This window comes from Colletes gigas, unplaced genomic scaffold (assembly GCF_013123115.1).
Source record: "Colletes gigas isolate AHSC1104 unplaced genomic scaffold, ASM1312311v1 Colletes_gigas_Sc00007, whole genome shotgun sequence".
Classification (NCBI taxonomy): Eukaryota; Metazoa; Arthropoda; class Insecta; order Hymenoptera; family Colletidae; genus Colletes; species Colletes gigas.
Genome location: NW_025106636.1, coordinates 7,897,917 through 7,917,962, shown reverse-complemented (window position 1 = coordinate 7,917,962; position 20,046 = coordinate 7,897,917). Strand labels below are relative to the sequence as shown.

Below are 20,046 nucleotides of genomic sequence, written 5' to 3'. Positions count from 1 at the left end.
CGTTTTCTGATCGATATATTGCGAAACTGACCACCCAGAAATACTACGTCGCAAATGATTAATGAACGTCATTCTATCAGTCGGAACCAGGTCGATTTATTATCTGATTTGTTTACTATCCGATGAGTACGAAAGTTTGTTGGAGCGAAGTGACGGTAACTAAATCTCAATATCCAAACAGTTAACAAATTGAGTTTTTAATTGTAGAATACGAAATTCTAATTCCAAAAAATAATTTTCCTCCATTGTCGTCAACCCATCGGATTTCTACTCATAATTTTTCGTGGCCCTGAATGCTAGCAGTAATGTAGTAAAATATCGACGCTCGTGAACGCCCCGCCCCGAAACGTCAGTTTCCCAGCCAAGACACTTGATACAAAATGGCGCTACGCTCGCGTTTGGTATAAAAAACAGTGAAACATTGGAATGGCATTTTGTTCGACGACACGTCTCACTATCTACATAATGCAGTCTGTTAGGGGGGGGAGGGGGGTAATTTGATTTCCTCTCGAGAGATTCGATTCGACCTCTCCTGCAGTCTCTCCTCGTCTCGACATCCTGAAAAGGAACCTGTGATCCTCCGACATCCTTTCTTTCTCTCTCTCTCTCTCTTTCTTCTCACTCTCGAGCGAACTCGCAACGCGTAAATAAATCGTCTTCAATAAATACAACCGATAGACTATATAAATAAATAATTTGCCGTGATCGAACGCACGAAACGTAGAAATTCGCGGACCGCGGTTACTAAGCTAAAGAAATCACGAACTCGCGATACCATATTTCGCCATGCTGCCATTTCGACGCCTCGAGACGTTATCGTGATCGATCTCCATATTTGCTCACTGTTTAAAACGTTCAGTGACAGATTATCGGAACGAAAAAGCGTATAAAAAAAATATTCAATCAGTGTCATGAATTCATAAAACGACGACCAAGTTCTTCGTCGAATAAAAATTGTTTCAAATTTCGGTCATGACGGTGAAATTGTTTTTTAACTTCTGAATTATCGGAACGCATTCTACTAATTTTTGAACGGATAATTTACCATGAAAAAACGCCCGAAAGGAAGGCAGAATTATCGATCACGCGGAACGCCGCGCCGGGGCGAAAAAAATCACAGACACGAGAGATCGAGTATCGCGTGTCCACGTTGCAAGGTGTAATCTCTCGTCTCGGATCAATCGACGAGCTGTCAGCCGGGGTGCAATTAACTGACTGGAAGCAAATCGATTGGGAAGCCATTAACGCAAGACCAGCACCGGCTAATTGCCCCGCTTGAATTCCGTGTTAACCAATTGAAATCGCGTCCCCGTCGTCGACGAGACGAGTCCCTTTTCGTGCCTCGTCTTTCTCTTCCATCCGCCACGTTTTTCTGCCACCTCGTAATCCAGTTTTGCATCACGAAACGTCATCTCGTTCCAAGCACCATATCTCCGAGCACCACCCCGATACACGTGACTCCTACGAGCCCGCTAACTGATCGACCCCGTACCGTTAAGGCCCGTTAAGTTTTCCTCTAATCGGACGCCTTCGATCTGCGATGACACAGAAGGCAGACGCGACATGCAGAATGCCTAACCGTTTATCGATCACGTTTCCGCCGCGCTGTATCGACTGCCTACGCGACGGCTGCCGATCTACGTCGCGTTTAATTGCTTTGTTAGCCTCGAATCGTTTCTTTGTTCGTGAAATCGTACCTTCTTCACGCCTGCGGCGTGAGGTGTGAGATACTACGTGTTCACCGGTAGTTGGACGAATTGGAATAGCACGGGAAACGGAGCATTGAAAATCTCGTGGGAGGAAAGGAGAACCTAGGTCATATAAATAATATTAACTGAAATCATGAAGTTTGGAAAGCTAGAGAAGCTAGGAGGACCCAGTAATTTAGGATGTGGAGTGTTGGGGGATTGCTAGGCCTTTGATTTGCAATTGTTAGACCGATATAGTTAAAGACACCATGGAATTAGGTGCATAGGAGGACATGGTGATTTTGGAACGCTAGGTGATTGCTTGTACCTTGAAGAACTTGGGATTCTAAGCGTCTAAAGAGCATCTTTACGAAAGCGTTCGAGTTGGTGAGACTCGGCTTGCACACCTCAGGCCTGACCAGTTTATTTTCTGTCATCGTTGCCTGTTCCGCGTCATCGCAGCCGTCGCGGACCACCCTGTGTCCCGGATCCTTGGGAACCGAAGGCGCCACGACAAGGGGAACGATCATCACTCGCGAAGCATCGACCGCGTTAACACCTTTAGTCCGGCGCGCGAAAGATACCTGTCCGATCGAGAGCCTCGATGACCTCGAAGGCACCGGGGGGCCTTCATCGAGACGTACCCGCCCTCTTCCTCGGGACCACTGGCCTTCCTCACACGCTGTCGGACGCGACGGACATAGGCCTCTTGTACACGGGCGCTGGTATCCTCGAGAAACCTCCTCTCTCCGAGGCTGGCTTAGGATCCTTCCTAGGACTGGCCGCCATCTGATTGTCTTGAGGCAGTGCCACGGTTCCGTTACCGTCGATCCACGCCCTGGTGAACTCCAAATTGGCAACGTCCCCAGCACCGTGGGCCTGGTAGTCCCTCAACAGATCCTGGAGCTTCTGGACCACTTCGCGGTCGTCCTGCAGGTGGCCCACCTTCTGCAGGATCTGCTCGAGGAGAGGATTGGCCACCTTCGTCGGGGAGGACTGAAGGGACCCCGTGGTGGACGGTTTGATCCTTCTGCCGTTCCTGTCGTACTGGACGCCGTTGGTGCTCTGCCGTGGTAAACTTTGTCTGGCGGGGCTCTTTCTCGAGAAGCTCGGTGTCGTGGCGCACGTCGCCGATCCTTGGGGGTTCAGGAAGGTGTCCGACTGAATGCTCGGCCTCTGTCTGGCCTGTCTTCCGTTCCACGTGTTGCTACCGCTGACTGGCGATTGGCAGGACTTGGGCACAGCCGATGCCTTGCTCAGGCTGCCAGTTGGCGGTGGTTTCCGAAGACTGTTCCTGATCGTCCCGCGTTTCAAGGGACTTCCTTCAGGACTCGAGTTGCTCTCCCTGGGTGTTCTGCTACCCGACGAGGCTCTGGACACGTTGCTGTTCTCGCGGACGATGGAACCAGCGCGTGGAGTGCGGTCGCCCGACGAGGACGCCACGCTCCTCGATGGCGAGGCTCGCAGGGGACTCGCTGGACCTATCCGCGTCTTCCTAAGACCCGTCTCGATGCTCTCCGTCTCTACGCAGGACCTCTCTTCTTGCTCGGGTTTCGGGGGTTGCTCTGAAACAGGAATACGAACATGGACGTTCTTAGGTGGTCGAGGGAGAAGAAACTACAATGACACAACTGACAGAAACAAGACGTTAAACAAAGTCTGTGCTAGACTTGTCACTACTCTTTCCCAATTTGCTTGAAAACGAGGTAGATAGCTATTTTTGTTTCGAGCCCAGACTAGTAAGAATCGCTCTAAACATAACATAGTTGATCGAGTGTCAGTAAATTGATATTTATCGCGTAACCCCGGTTGCCTAAGAATAATTTGCATAATTTCTACAACATAATGTCGTTCGAATTTCAACTGGAAGTGTTACGTCGAATTCTTTCTCCCGTTTATTCGAGTTGAATTTAGGATTCAAAGATCACCGAAGGCCGAATCGATCCTCCGAAGCAGTCTCCCGTTTTAGCAGGCTGCGTGGGCAAGGTGAAGAAACGGAACGAGCCGAGATAATCGGCCCTGGCTTTTTATTGCGCTTTCGATACACGGAATGACGCACCTGCGACATTTCGCGAGCGTCAATGTTAATTGACTCCGTCCGATGGTCCTCGATTAACTTCGAGAACGATGTTCGTCCAGTCATTTATATCTCGCGTCCTACATACAGGGTGTCGAGAAAAGGGTTCCGAACTATTACTCAATAAATCGAAAATTAAGAAAGTTAGCTGTGTACCGTGCAAAAAAAGATCTGCTTCGGTGGAATTTCAAGGTGGGTCCTACTTCCAATCTTGGACCCCTGTTTTTATAAACCGAGAGTAGCTATTTCCACCTAAAATTACTCTGTCTTCATAGATAATAGGTTTTTATTTTAGTACTTTGAATCGTTGAATCTTGTTAGTAGGGATAACCGTAGGTCAGATTATAAATATGACGACGCGTAGAGATCGAACCTATGTCAGTAGACGATTACATTGTGATTTCATTGGGCATAAAAAGTTATTGGCAGAGTGCGGCCAATTAGAAGGAAATAAATGCATTTTAAATTGCAAGAACCAGTTCAGCGAAATCGCGCGGCGCATCTTAATGCTCCACAGAGTCTGGTGCGCGCTGCCAAAACCGATTGTTATGAACACTGTCGCGCACTCGATCCACGAAAACTCGTTCAAACCGATATAAACATTTCCTGCATATGGACAGTTTCCAACAAACTTTTCATTCATGGTCGATAGAACGATCATAATTGATAGAGTATACGTAACGAAATTGTGACCAGCTAAAAATAACAGTTGGTTATCGTAAGGTTAGTAGTAGTGTCCTTGATTAAACTAAAGTATAGCAAAGTGTAGTGAATGAGTTTTGAAACGATTCGTGAATCGTGCAAACAGATCGAGATTGTGCAAACGTTGTTGGAACAACTTGATACCGATTATTCAAAAATGTCTGGGTAAAAGTTGAATAACAACTCGAGCGCAACGTTGGCAATTTATCATCTCAAAGGAAGATATTGTGGAACGGCGGATAAGTGTGTTTATAGTTCGCGTGGAGTCATTGGAAACTGGTAAGTCAAGTGTTTCAAGTATCCATAAATGTGTTTTCAAAACAAGTGTGCAATTATTCTTCTGTTTGAAACAAACTTTCAGGATTTTCTATCATTTTTAGAATCAGACTATTCTCTAGACTTTCAGTAGACATTAAAAACCTTCGAGTGTCTCAGAATTCTCAAGATCAATTGCACTCACGAAGTTCTCAAGACCTTCACAATATTTGTAATCACTTCAACCATTCGAGACATCAAGAATCAAACGCCTTTCAAGACTTCATCATCAGTTTCCAATCCACTGAAAGAATTCAAACTTTCGTCTAGGCGACTTTCTCGAAAAATTCACAAGACGGATACACGAGCAATCATCGGTACAGTGAGCGCGACGAACCGCGCTGCCAAACGAAAACGAAACCGATCCAAACGTGCCCATCGAAGAAGTTTGAGCGACGACAGCCTAATCGGTAGCCTCGTGATATTGTCAAACTTAAACAAACATGCGTATCAACGCAAAGATTTGCCTGATCTCGGTGTCGTCGATGTAACCTGACTTTCCACGGGCCAGTTACCCAACGTTTTGGACCACCCTGTAGCTCATTAATATTCAAAGTACACGAACACACGTTACGGACGCGCGTATACGCTCGCCTGACATTTAGCCGGCTCGGACGGATTATACGGGCAAGGGATCTCTCTGTTGAGGAGCGTGGGCGATCTCCAACAACAACCTGTCCTCGGAACAATCGCCAGCGGTCGATTCTCGATAACGCTTACACACTTGCATCGAACATACGCGCGACTATGGCCGGTGCTCCGAGTGCTTGGCTTACTCGACGCACTTGACGCGTGGCGATCTTTGACGCCAGAACAGACGGTTCCAGTGAACCTTGCTCCGCTCTTTATACGCTTTCCAGCCGTTGCTTTATGAAACTGATCCTTTTCAAAGCGAAGAAACTTATTTCTGAATTCTGATCTTTCGTTGTGATCGATGCTGTCCAAGTTTTTGGAGGATCGTTTAACCCAAAGTTCTGGATCAACTCTAAGCCCTAAGATTATACACGTCGAGTCAGTAATGGGTCCTGTTTGAATTAGTGCTTTTTATGGTGTTAAGAGTTACTCCTAGTGTGGATGATTGTTTGTACAAACTACAGATTACGGTGTTCTTAAGTCAATGATCTTTCATAGTATGCAAGTGCAAAGGATGATGCGAATTGGTATGGAAAAGGATTCCGACCCTAATATATGATGAGAGCATATAGGCTCATAAGTTTGAGAATGTTTGTTTAACCTAGTCCCCAAGTTCTGATTCTCTACAAGTCCAGTGGGCCATTCTAATCTGTTAAATGAAGTACCAAGCTTATACATACTAGTGATAGATCCCATAACTCCTAAATTGTTCATAGATTGTAGTACCTCGCGTAATCCCTAATTCTGTTTTTTTCCTATTACCCTAACATTTGGGTCTGTCTGTGATGGTTACTAGTAACAGTTTCATGATAGATCATCTATATTGCTTGAAAGGTCGAACGATTATCAGCCTCCAATACGACAAAACCGTAAACTAAAAATAAACCCACGGAGTGCATTACACTTGAAATGAAACTTTAAATAGACCGTGGGGGATTCCGCGCGCCGTTAAGTACAAAAGAGTTGAAAGGCTGGTACAGTATCGCGTCGATCCATCGAGTTAAGACGCGAATTAAATCCCCGTTGTCAGGTCTGACAATTTGAGATAGGCAGGTGAAGATAAATACTCGCCCCGAGGTATTAAGATCCGAATTCTTCGATCTTCGTTTCTATCCACGTACAATTTTCTCGGTTGTTTTTTCGATCGCGAGAAAACGAAAACGACGACGCCAACGCGAGTCCTCGGCGTCTCTGTCCTCGACGAAAAATTTAACTTCGCTCGTTAAAACGTTTCAACGACGCATCACCCACGAGAGGTGCTTCACGAAGTGGGCCGTTCTCCGATCGGGCTGGAAAACGAGTAAGAAAAAACGTCGGGGCGACAGGGGGAGAGAGAAGGACGGATACCCATCGATCCCGAGAGAGTTAAAACAGAAGAGGAACTACACAATACTGGCGTTTGTTCGGTCGTGCCACCCCCTCCGCCGAGCTCGTATTAAAATCAATGACTGGCTTTGATCGGAAAGCCGCGCGTACACGCACGCGATTGCGTTTTCTCCGCAGCGGGACGCGATTATCGCGATCTCGGGACGATTTCACTCGTGTCCGGATTAATATGCGTCTTTCGCTTGTTGCGAAACAACGCGTCGCAGTTCGGTTTCGTCGCGCCGCGACTGGAAAGCTGTCCATGTACCAAATTATCATTTTTTCGCGACTCTAGTCTAATCGTGGGACTCGGCTTTACAATTTTGTTCTATCTTTAACAAGAACTAAACTAGAGAAGAATCCAAAAATTTGTGTATTCTGTATAGGCGTCAAAAAATGACATACGTGTGGTCTTTAACGAAACGTTCAGTGTAAATGTTAGTACAGAAAATTTCATGGGTTTTACAAGATCGCTGGAATGTTACATCACCAAATACAAATAAAAAAAAAAGTGAAATTCGGGAACGTGGCATTGAAAGAATTCCTGTTGCGTGAAGCTACGTAAGCGAGAGCGTGACCAAGGTTCATAAACAGCGCGTGGGTGTCTCGAAATTAAAGAAGCAACTAGATTTTCGGAGACTCTCGGCTATTCGATCGATTATCTACGCAAGACTCGGAATAATTTGGTACATCCGCCTACGCTCATCGACGGGTACGGGGATTTCCTTCCTAAATAAGTGATCGACAATTGTCCGTATCGCACCAGCGAAGACGCAGTGATTCATGCTATTACGAAATAAACAGTAAAAAGAAGTAATAACTGAAATATAAAAAGAGAGGACTTGAAAAACACCCTGTACCCGAGGCGCGCAGTGGCCAGCATCAATGGAAAAGAATTACACCGCGTTAGCCAATATTACATTCACGTTACAACAGCGGTGCCCACGCAGCGTCGATAATCCATAAATCACGAAGCCGAGAAGGCCCGAAGAAACGAACGAGATCGGGCCAGGAATGGTACACCCGGGCGAGACGGCAAAAGAAAAAGGAACTCACTTTGACAATCGGCAACCGTGGGCGATCCTTGCGTGCACGTCCCGGGATTCCCGTTGCTGGTGGGTGGCTGAACGGCGCCCAAACTTCGATAGCCCTCGTCGGAGACCTCGCTGCAGTTGTCCGAGTGCTCGCCGTCGCCGTGGGGAGACTTGGTGTAGTGGACGGCACCCGTCACTACGTCCTTGCCGAAGTTCTCCAGCACCGGTTCCTCCTTGATCGCCGGAGGACTGGGCGTGGGACTGCGGCTGCTGGAGTCCTCGCGACACTTGTAATTGTAGATCGTCGGCTCGTACTTCGGGGTGTCCTCTTTCTCCACCGCCCTCCGGGCCACTCCACCCTCCACCACGTAACGTTTCGTGAACTCCTCCGACAGGGGCACCTTCGCGCGGATCTCCTGGTGTAGATCCTTCTTGGTGTCCTGCGCAAGCCATTTTTCGGAAAATTTCATTAATTGTACTCGACCGGTGCAAGGACTATCGGTAATCCTTGTTAAAAATACGCGTTGTTTGCATTTTGACCGACTACAGACGGCGCTGGTATCCATATCTCGTAACGCGAACGCCATCTGTAGACGGCGCTGGTATCGAAAGAACTAAGAACAGACTCCCGGTTTGAACGATTCTACTAATAAGATACGATCTCCAATAGAGTATTCCGAGCGAGTGCAACTCACCTTAGCGTCCAGATGCTTGGCGTGATGCGTCGGCGAGCGGGCATCCTCGTTGAAGACGCTCCTCTTGGGCGAGTCGAGGGCGCATCCGGTCTTGGGGTGTTCCGGTTTGGTCGTCGGGCTGCACGATCTCAGCTGCGCCTTCGGGGTCGGCGATCTGGATCGCTGTTTCCCGAAATCGTTCGGCTGATGGTTCGGGCTCCCAAGGAATTTCCTCTGCGGCGTCGGACTCCTCGAGCGATTGATCTTCCTCTGCTCGTCGCTCGGCTGCTGTTGCTGCTGCTTTCCGGTTGGCCGGTGAGGCGTGGGCGATCGCGACCGATTGCTGGAGATGCTCCTGGCCGCGTGCAGCTGCGTCGACTGCTGATTCTGCATCGTTCCGGCACACGAACCGACGCTCGACGCCGAACTCCTTCGAGTTCTAGGAGGTGATCTGTGAATGAGCGTTTGACGTTTCGAGTTCAGGGCGGGCAACCATGCTGACCAGAGGCCGCGCGACTCTTTCTGTCGTTGCTATCGATCTAATTCTCGTCCGGTAGAACCACGATCCAACGGAATAGTACTATTTAACTTATGTCGAAAACTCGGGAGATACCGACAAAGAACAATTTTGGGCAGTTTGGCCCCTCCGCGCATATTTTGCCAGCCCTTTTGTAACATAGTAGATTCTACGTTAGTAATGTTGGCGAGTGTTTAATCGTTAATAATTGAAACAGCATTAAAAAGACATGTCAGATCTGAGAAATGAATTGTAACACGGAGTACGTAAATCCGAGAGAAAGTGGGTTAATGAATGTTATGTGGAGTCCGGACTACCGAAGAGTTCAGAACATAGGTCGTAATGTACCCGATGTATCGGTGCCCCGAAACCTTAACAAGGTTCCTGAATTTTGTATCATCTTTAACCTTTACGAATCATATTCTTTCACTTTCGTCGACGCGAAGTTCAACTCTGTTAAAGTTGATTTATGAATCGGCGCTAACTAAACATTTCTGACACGCGTTGGTAAATGTCATACGAGTTCTCGGATTCCTGGATCCCACGGATCAACACCCCGTATAATTTCCCGGAGCCCGGGTAGCATTTTATTTCAAGAAAATCGTAGAAAATCTAGCGAGAATGAATGATCGTGGACAGATAAATGACACCTTAGAAGCAGAAAATTACTCACCTTTCGTAATGCACCTGCGCGCTGCCAAGGTCGAAGGACCCTCCAGCCTTTTGAATCAGCTTCGCTGAGATCATCGAGCGATGAGCTGCAATAAAAAAAAAAGAAGGAAAGATTAACAAATTATATGCGCGTGATCGCACAATCGATCTTGTCCGTTTTCCGTTATATTGGAACACAATTTGTTCGATGGGAAGTCACAGATCGAGCGCTAATTGAAAGGTCGCTTTCGAGCGTTTGTTAGACGCGTGGCTGGCAAAGAGGAAAACTAAACTATCCGTCGAGCAAATTATTACGAGTACGCGTTTCGTGAAAGTGCCATTCGTGGAAGTACCGGTTATGGAAGTACCATTTTTAAAACTACTATTTAGGAAAATAGCGCTTCTAAAGGTATCATTTGTCGAGTATCATTCGTGGCGGAGTAGCTATTTCAGTGTTAGCCTTCGTTTCAAAATTAAATTCAAAGCTTCGCCTAGTTGCATAGATTTGACGCCGACAAATGAGTTTCCTGACAATCTACGAACACCTCCATTTGCTTATAAAAAGGACTTGCTGACAAACGTATGCCTATTACGTAGCTCTACAATACACAATCGAAAGCCTCGAATCATCTTTATTTCCTCCGATGCTGAGATCATCCTTGTTTACATAGTCATCGAGCTGTGCCCGCGTCGCGACAGGCGTGGTATAGCGTCTCCAAAAAAGCGTTAAACCTTGATCTCATTAGTCGAAGCCCCGGGCAAACGTCTTCTTTGTCTACGAGATAATCTACCATTGAATCGAAACGTTGAAAAATATTTTCACTTACAAGTTCTGCACCGACAAGGGTCGTGCTTGTCCAGATAATGGCTGAGGGTGTCCCAGCCACCTCCCACGCGAACCATCACGTGGCTTCGTAGAATCCTGACGAATATCAGCACCTTCGTGTCGCCAATTCTGTACTTGCCCTCGGACACACGTATCATAGGGAATTGCGTCGGACACGTGCACCTTTCGACCAAGTCGCGAACCTGGAACAGTCGAAAGAAAACAGCACCCTTAATAAAAAATTAAAAAAAATCCGTCCGGCTGTAATTCAAATCGCCTTCTCCGGGGCAGCGCGAACCAATTTTTCTGTCGTGCCCCGCTGTACGCAACGCGGCTCGCCACGAGCGACAGAATTCAATCCGTTTCAGTCGTTAGGACGTATTGTGCTGTTAATTAAAGCGGCTGTCGACAAAACGACGCGTTCGAATGATACACGATTTTTCTTACCGCGTTGACAACACCGAGCCTGGCTGACCCGTATTTGTTGCACAGGATTTATGGTACTCGCAATGTGCAGCTGGTATTGATTAGAAAGGCTGTACCCAACGGCACGTATGCGCGCCGGTTTGTATGTTGTTCCGTATGAAATGTCAAGGAAGCTATCAAACGTTTGCTTCCCGCGATGACAAACACGAGAAAACGACGGATTTGCATTAGGAAGACGATCCATCCTCGCGTACGATGTATTAATTCTTCGCCTCGCGATTGCTATCCGAGATCTTCAATCTTGGGACTGGGGGTTTCAGCTGGCAAGGAAAGTTCGTTTCTTTCAAAGAATTTCTTTTTTCTTTTTTGAATGGGTTAAATTTATATAATTTAATTTGGGATAATCGAATGAAAGGGGTGGTTTCTCTGTTAATGTACAAAAGTTTTATCAACCAAATACCTTCCTTCGTGAATCTGTTATAAAGCTGGAAGCATTACAAAGTTGCATGTTGTTTGGTATGAAATGGCGAGGAAACTATCGATCGTTTGCTTCCCACGGTGACAAACACCAGTCATCGAGACGGAAGAGTGTTTTACATAAGAAGCAGAATCCTTCCTGGAATGCGCTGTTTTCTACGATCGCAAGTTTCGAACTTCCGGTTTCGCTAACGTGGTCCAAGTATTGGCACGGTTGGAACAAGTTCGACCAAGTTTGGAAAGCTTTAGAGTTTGATGAGCTCAAAGTTCGAAACATGAGTACAGTTCGTCGAAACTAGTTTAGTGCTACCACTGGATTTCAAATTCTCCCGCCATAAATAGATAACCTAAGAATTCCTATGTCGTAATTATTGATACATCTACCAAGGACTCTGTTTATTGATTTTGTTGCACTCGACATACTTCGTACTACTGAAATAGACAACGAGTAAATAATTTCAATAAATCGAAACTGCTAATTCTGTAACAATACGCGTTCTTAACGTCTGGTCGACGTGAAAGTAAAGGCACGATTTTGTGGGAAAATTTGTTCTTATGCGACAGAAGTCAGTTCCTATGGAATTTCCGCCGATCGTTGGCAAAGATCGCGAAATACTTGGCTAATTAGCCACTAGACGTAATCGGGCCGTCTGATATTTCACGTTTTCAGATTCAGATTCTAATCTGAGCGGCGATATTAAGAGATAGAAAAGGTTAAGAACTATCTTGATGAACGGTGCTCGACATCCACTTGCAACTCAACGTATCCGACTTATCTATTCTAACAATTTCATGTAAACAGTTTAACTGATCACAATAACTCGTGGCAAAAGAAAAATCACGATAACAGATTTCATTACTGTTTCAACATGGGTTGGAATTTTAATTTAAGTCAAACAAAAATAACGTAATTTATATTTTAACAAGAGCAGTATTATTTCATTAAAAAAATAAAGTATGTCAAAGTCTTGTGGTATTTGTTGAACGCTCCCGAGGCGTTCTCCGCGCGAGCACGAATACACGGAGCCCATGCAAGGGTTCGTGGGGTTAAAAAAAAATGCTTTTCATCCGAGAACGAGTCGTAAAAATGCATACAAAAGACGAAACGGTTCGATAACGCCGCAGAACGCGTAACAAACACGAAACAAAGCAACGCAAATAGGAGTTTCCGTTGGGAACTATGTTTTAATACGGTTCGCCTTCGGATATCTGCGTTTTTGTCGGTTTTCAACGCGAAGTGAAAGCAGAGAACTGCGCCCTGACTGTCCGTCTATCAAACACTGAAACACAACGCGATGTTTTTTTTCCCTCGATATTAAATCAACTGTTAATTTCATCGTGCACGTCACGAGACGCGGGTTCGTACTTTCTTTATGCGTTTACGCGCATACGCAAAACGATTTTCATGCCGGAGACAAGGTACGCCGTGTTCCGATAAAGAGATACTCAATGAGACTCTGATTGTACACACGTCAAGTGCATTTTTACAATTGTTCACGCGCGGAAGTGGCTTGGGTTTATTTCGTTTTTCATTTGGCAAAGTTGCATGACAATTAACGTAGCGAGAACTTGCTAGGTGAGCAGAACATAACCCCAATAACTGATCAGTTCAGTTAGGGAGGCAGCTTTTCCCCCCAAGCATCGACAGTCATATTCTTTACTCGGATAATTTGTTGCTTAGTTATATTAAAATGTCATATTGAACTATATTAGACTACATTAATGAATTGGAACATCAGGGGATAGTAAATAATAAAAATAAATTTAAAAAAAAATATTGGTCACTTAAGGGGTTATCAACGCAATATATTAGCCGTTCCGAAGGATTCGCCAGATGTTTAACGCGCAGTCGACAACCAATTTGTATCTTCTTCTTATTGTTATTAAAAAAAAAATCACGGACAAGGCGAACGTCGCGTTTTAAATATTCACCGGCGGCTTCGTCCGCCTAATAACCGCACCGGCTGATAAATGATTTTATCATCGTTGCCGGAAGGCCGGCAGTGAAAGCATTCAGGCAAAGGGCACGTAAATACGCGTATAGGTGAACGATTTAACGCCGCGATAATAGCGTATGATCGATCGATTACGAACGGCGACGTGGGCTCGCCGAGTGTCGTGTTTTGATCGGCCACGTACACGCTCCGAACAGAAGGAGACAGAGATCGTTTATCAATTTGTTTCTAATTAACGTCTAACTTCGTTCCTTAATTAACGGGCGTGCGTACGCAGGAACGGATGTGAAAGTTGAACGAATTTCGAGCGGAAGCGTTGACAGATTTCGACCTTGACTCGATCTCTATTATCGATACCCCATCGTGTGCATTTAATTATCATGCAACTAGAAATGTTATAACCAATCGTTTCTAAATTTTTTTATTCGATTCTTTACGGTACTATTCGAAGAAGAGCTTGTTACAGTAATGCCTCTGAAATTGTCACAGAGCTACACCCCCCACGTATTCAATCCCTCTCACAGTGTCTTTCGTTCCTAATGATCGAGCATGCACGAAACCGAAACAGATGAAATTTCACTATAGCTATCTCGATTGCACTACTTTCTACAAAACTCTCGGGTTTTATTTACCCGAGTAAGTGGTTCTATCGCCCAATCCACGCCCGTGTATCGTCTACGAACACCAGGCCGCTTATCGATTCGGATTGCAACGTCTCTTGGAACTTGACCGCCCGGTTCTAATAAAGTTTATCCATTACTGGAAGCTATTCTATTATTTCCTACAAACACCTCTCGTCCGCGAACGCCAGACACCCTATCGGCTCAAATCGCCGAGTCTCTCGCAATCAACGTCACAGGCGAGTGGATTTTCGAGCACGTCTGATCGATCACGCTCGAGGAAATCGCTGGAAATTTCAGGAAACCGTCCACGCGAGCTTTTACGCAACGGGTGTAAATCATTCGCGGGAAAAATGTCATCAACAGATAAGGGGTGGTGGTGTTTCGGAGGGGGATAGGGGGAGGGGGAAGGAGGGGAACTGGTGGCGTTTGCGCGCGTTCGTTCCCCAACAGCCCGTGACCAAGAATCTCGCCGCGCGAATAAAGGCCGTGTGTGATCTGGCAATAAATAATTTTCACCGTTCCGCTGTCAAATGCCTGGCGGTGGGTGTTCGCACATAAATGATATATATTTATCCCGGCCGATTCACCGCGCCGATAACAGAACGTAATCAATAACGCGGGCGACTTAATACCCTCGGAAGAAAGTTCCCTAGCACGGAATAACGGGGCTGGCTATTTTCCCTAATGCCACGATCACGGTAATTGGCCGAGTCTCGCCTAGTTCTTTCTTACGATTTTTCGTTCGTGCCTCGATTTATTGCGACGCCTATGGACCGCGGCGGATCTCCAGTACTCGGAAATATTCTATTTTTTTTTTTTAGAATTCTGATCGTTGATCTCTCTCGAATCTTTCGAAACGTTTCATCTAGGGAAAGGAAGCGGTGACGAATCATTGACGCGTGTGGCTGATTGGAATTCCAACCTGTGCCCGTTTTGTTCCCCGTTGACGTCGTCGGTTTGCGTCACCGTCGTTTCTCGGCGCCAAATATTTAATTCACGCGGAAGGTAACATTTCAGACACGGTGTACATTCGTCCCATAGTAATCAGCGAATTACGCAAATTCCTTACAAGCTCGTCTATCTCAGTTTGATTAATTTCTATATCCTTGACGGCGTCGTATCGACGTATTCCAATATTTCACCTGTCTTGACATTCCCCTATTCGATTTAAATTCTATAAAATGTCGCGACAGTAGTAAAATCGTGTCACGGAGAGTTGAGCAAAATTTCGTAAAGTAGGGTAGAAAATATTTGATCGTCCTTGCAAACACAAGGAAATGGAGAGAAAATAGTTTCTCGCATGGAAGTGTTCAGGTTGCATCTGTCAACATCGATTCTAATAATAGTAATCTCGCCTGTCGACCTTTTCTAGTGCTCGCCTTGCGACACACCAATTGTCTACGACCGGCTAACTTTGTAGGCTACATATTTCCTGCTTAGAAGTAATGATTCGTGCGACTCGACGTTCTGCGTGAAACGTAAGAGTCACTGCATACTTATGTGCAATACCACTTGCAAGCTACTTACGTTCCACTACAGCTTTATATTCAATTAAAAGCACTGGTACAGTCTGTGTCGAAGAAATAGGCGTACCCAAGGCCATGGGAGGAAGAATTGGTCGTAGAGTGGTTAACGATATCTAATACACCGGCTAAACATTTTAGAGGCGAATCACGTAAACTGTGATTTTTAATAACTTTTACTCGTCCAGGGTTTTCCGCGAGGCAGTTATGGGTACAGGTCAGCGCTTGGTCATGTTTCATGCGGTACCTGAGTCGCCATAAAACATCTGGCATCGGTTTTCGATGTTATTGCAGGTACTAAAGTCATAGAACGACTGGATTTGGAGGGCCATGCAGATTTACGTCAATTTTATTAATTAAATAGCCGCCTTAATGGCACTTGGTTGTAAGCAAAAACTTAATTGTACGAAGGGTGTGACTCTACATCCGCTGGCTTTATGAGTTTACCGTTACGCTGCAACACAGAATAAATCCTAATTTTTATTTCGCGGCGTAACAAGTGGTTTATGAAAATATTTGCTGATGCACTTCGAGTGAAACTCATCCATCAAGCCTGTCTCGCACATGGCTATATGTTGCAATTGATTGCTATATGAAGAAATGCTAATTCGCTGGTATTATAAGAAACCATTGGAAGAAATCGCCATCTGGCGGTATTTATTGGAAAGTTAATTGACTGTAAGAGCGAGGCATTTAAGAAATTAACCTCCTTGGCCCCGAATTTTTTTCCTTGGTCGACTAAAACATTCAATTAACGCGATTGGATTAAAAAATTGCAATTTGCGTATTTACGATAATATTTATCGACTTATTTGTACTGTAAAAGTTTTATCGAACGTCCTGTGCATTCGAGGGTCGAAGAATGGAATGAGAATTTCTAAAATTTCGTCGCCAGCGTGCACCGTGAATATCGCTCAGGACAAACAGTGTGGCGCATTGCAGGTGAGCGGACAGGATGAATGGTTATGATGCTATAATGCAAGGCCGCAGCGGCTTACGTAACAGAACCTAACCTAACTATACGGAATACGGTTCGCGATCGCTGCGATCGTTCAGAAATAGGAGTCACGTAGTCGGGTGGTTTGTTCACCCCTAAACGAGTCCTTCGAGGGGACATGCGGGCATTAATGCGGCGTGAATTTATTCCCCGCGTACGTGATAGAATCTACCACATCGAATCGGCCTAAACGCTCGATAAAAAGGCAATTCAATGATAGGATAACACGAGATTCATCGACAATTGATATGTTAGACTTACGCCATATTGGTACGCACAGTCACGCGTGATCTTGCCCCGCCGAATGTTTAGTCTAGTTTTACGAAGCGTAGAAAGGGTGAAGCCGAGAAATTAACGGAAGATTGGGGGAAAAAGGTCGAACTCTTTGAAAATAATTAAAATTCGAAACAAGAAATACGGAAGAGGTCCGCTAAGCCCGGCAAAGGCGATCAAAAGATTGGACGGAGGAAGAGTGGCACAGTAATCGAAAACTGGAGATGAAAATGAAAGGGATGAATGGGAGGAAAAGGGATAGAAGAGGGAAGCAACAACGAAGACCACAATGGAGGATAGCAGAGGGTGTCGATCAGCCGCGAGGACGCGAGTGAATGAAAGATCGAGAAAGACAAAGGAAGTCAGAGGCGTGCAAGAGCGTGAAAGAAGGAGAAACCTCGTTCGCCACCCACGCACACACAACCATCGAATTAATTCCCTGGATTTTTCTGCCGGCAGTTTCACCTTACTCGCGGAATTATTCCAGATCGCTTGTCGCTTCTCTTTCGCGTTAGACTTCCGGTATAAAGTGCGCGATTTGCTCTCGACCGTTTCCTTTGTTGGATTGGATTTACTGGAGCGCAAGCCACTTTGGATTCAGAACGAACGACTCCGTGCTTCTAGACGACGCCAACCGGCGAATAGGAACTCTTTGTTCTAACCCTCTTCAGGGTCGAATTACTTTGTTCAAACGAATTAGGAATTTATTTTCATTTATTATCGACGACTTATATTAGCCCCGCACAGTTTTATCGTTAAGTAAACGTATCGACTGCTTTTGAAGACATTGCAGACTAAACGAAAGGGCACCATAATGAACACGAAAAATAAAATTCGAACCTCAACAAACGTTAAGCAACAGCGACCGATAACGGTTGGCTGCTTGTGCACACAGAGGAACATTATGCTCCAGGTTACGTGGCGTTATTAAATTTCTTACGAAGTCAAAGTTCTCGGTATCTGTAAAACGTTTAACCGCAAATGGACGTCCGTGCATTCCTCGAAGAAGCAAAACTATGACATAGTCGAATCTTAACACGAACGATTTTTATTATCTCGAGAACAAAGGGTAGAGTGAAACGATAAATATCCAGATCGAGGCATAATGCGACGAACGACTAAAAATACGTTTTATTGCACAGTCTGGCCGAGGCTGAGGTTTATGCAACGCTTTGTAGTATTTCCGGGACTTTCGAGTGTTAAAACAGCTTCTTCGGAGCTTGAAGATGAGTAAACTCGTTCTTGTAGCTTGTTGAGACAAGTCGTTCTTGCCCTGTATTTTCTCCTCTCGCGAGCGTCGCGTATCTTGACACCTTTTCCACGAATTTCGGACCACTTTGACGAAATTACACTAACGCGATAACACAACAAACCGTCATGTTTATTTTTTCATAAGATCAGTTCGTTCGACTTTGACTTTGCATCAGTCTTTGCGTTGTGCAATATTCTTTTGTATTTTAGTTTTGGAAAGAGACATAAAAAATTCTTCCGTAGCCGCGAGAGAAATCCAAGACCCGAGACCGTAAAACGCGTTCTTTTTACCTGGATCGTAGCGGATATTCAAAGACGGAAGGCGAGCATTAGTTTTTCAATGTCCAGGAGGCTGATTTGCATCCTACTTTTAATGCGGATACCGCGAGTCAAGATCACTGACATTGACAAGCCACGAGCGCGATCAAAACGACAATATGCACGGTTCTCCGCCGGTTCGCGTACCAACGGAAAACGACCAGACAAAACTCTCGTCGTCTTCGCGTAACGACTATGCTCACGTCCGCGTAAACAGCAATTACCCCGAGATACGAGGAATTATCTGCTGTCATTACCTCGGTTACCGTACGCGCGGGCCTTTCATTTTCCCCGTGAAACTATTTCCTTCCTCGACGTCCAACCGACTTTCCCTCGAACTGACGCAATTGGAAAATTCGTCGAATCGTGACGACGGTACGACCATTTTCTGTTTCGTTCCGACGACTAGTAATCGAAGACTAAGAATAACGAAGACAATTCATTCACGTAATTCTTTGGAAATGTGCCATAAACAAACCTATACAATCTACTACTATCTCTAGGAGTTTTAAACTTTACGCAACCATCATACACCTAACACATCCATTCTACCTAACAGGCCCAAGACAGGGTGAAACATGTACAAGTTACCCAAGACTCCATAAAACACACGTATTCCTCCCTGACGCGAACAAACCCATACAAACTTGACTTGGCAAAAAATTGAGGTCTCAATGAACTCTGGCCAGCGTACGTGGACGAAGAAATCTGAAAGAAGGCAACAACCTGGCCACGTAATCCGCGTCGTTGGCAATCATTCGCGGTCTTCCTGTACATCGATCACTCTCCTCGTTCGCGTCGTGCTTCCGAATTTCGCGTACGAACGTCGTATAATAACCTCTGCCTTAATGAAGAGGCACCGGGAATGATTGTCCCGCTTGACAAGTTGCAGGGGGACTTCGTGCCCTGAGCCGGTGTGCATCGCGAATGCACGAAAAGGACGGCTGGGTTCGTGTTGTAGGAAAGCACGCGGCGGGGTCACGTAAAACGAAGACCCTGCGAAAGTCCCGACGACCGGCGGGATTAGTTTTCCTCGCGTTGTTATGTTAATAGACACGTCGACACGCGGAAGTACGGGCCGCGACACGGCCACGAAAGCTCGTTGAACAAACGAGAAGTGTCTTGCAAGTTTATTGCCTGCCACCGATGATATCGGCCTCTCTTTGTCTAATGGCTACCGCGACGGACCGGCAGTTTCGTTCCTGAAATCCCCGATTAATCCTTTGAATAGAAAGTTCGGTTCCCTTCCTTCGACGTTCGTCGTGGCTCGGCCTCGAGGTTAGGCTCGCTGGATGGACGCTACAGTTGCGGGGGTTTGAAGTTACTTCGATATTCTGTTAAAGGGTACTATTCGTCCGCATGTTAATTTGTCTAGCTGATCTATTATATTAGGAATCATGGACTTTGTGTACAAAGGATTCTTAATCTAGTCAATTGAACTAGTCTAGTCCCCTACGTTCCTAGCCTCTATCCTAATTGAGCTGCTCGTTATTCTTCATCAAAGGACCCTGTCATGATTACTGTTGACGTAAAACTATCCATGAGAAGAGATCTACCTACATAGTGGCCTGGTTCATCAGGATTCGAGACACCTATAGTTTTCATCCTTCATCAGTAAATAGACCTGTCTACAATAAGACATCTGACCTGGCCAATTGAAGTTTTACTCTGCTATGATTGAAGTTTAAATCTCCAGGTTCCCAAGCTGTTATCTAACTGAG

General features: G+C 45.6%; 1 protein-coding gene across 2 annotated transcripts in view; it reads right to left on the bottom strand.

The window, feature by feature from the left end:
- Positions 1–473: 473 nt before the first annotated feature.
- Positions 474–20,046, bottom strand: part of LOC122396318 (GAS2-like protein pickled eggs) — a 73,566-nt gene continuing 53,993 nt past the window's right edge. The window contains exons 4-8 of one of the 2 annotated variants that reach the window (XM_043394607.1): positions 10,484–10,685; positions 9,679–9,763; positions 8,510–8,939; positions 7,837–8,254; positions 474–3,253 (exon numbers count right to left, since the gene is read on the bottom strand). In XM_043394607.1, coding sequence (XP_043250542.1) covers positions 2,364–3,253; positions 7,837–8,254; positions 8,510–8,939; positions 9,679–9,763; positions 10,484–10,685 — 2,025 coding nt within the window. In that variant the 3' untranslated portion in view covers positions 474–2,363. The remainder of the gene's footprint in view (positions 3,254–7,836; positions 8,255–8,509; positions 8,940–9,678; positions 9,764–10,483; positions 10,686–20,046) is intronic. The other variant, XM_043394608.1, reaches the window with a different exon arrangement.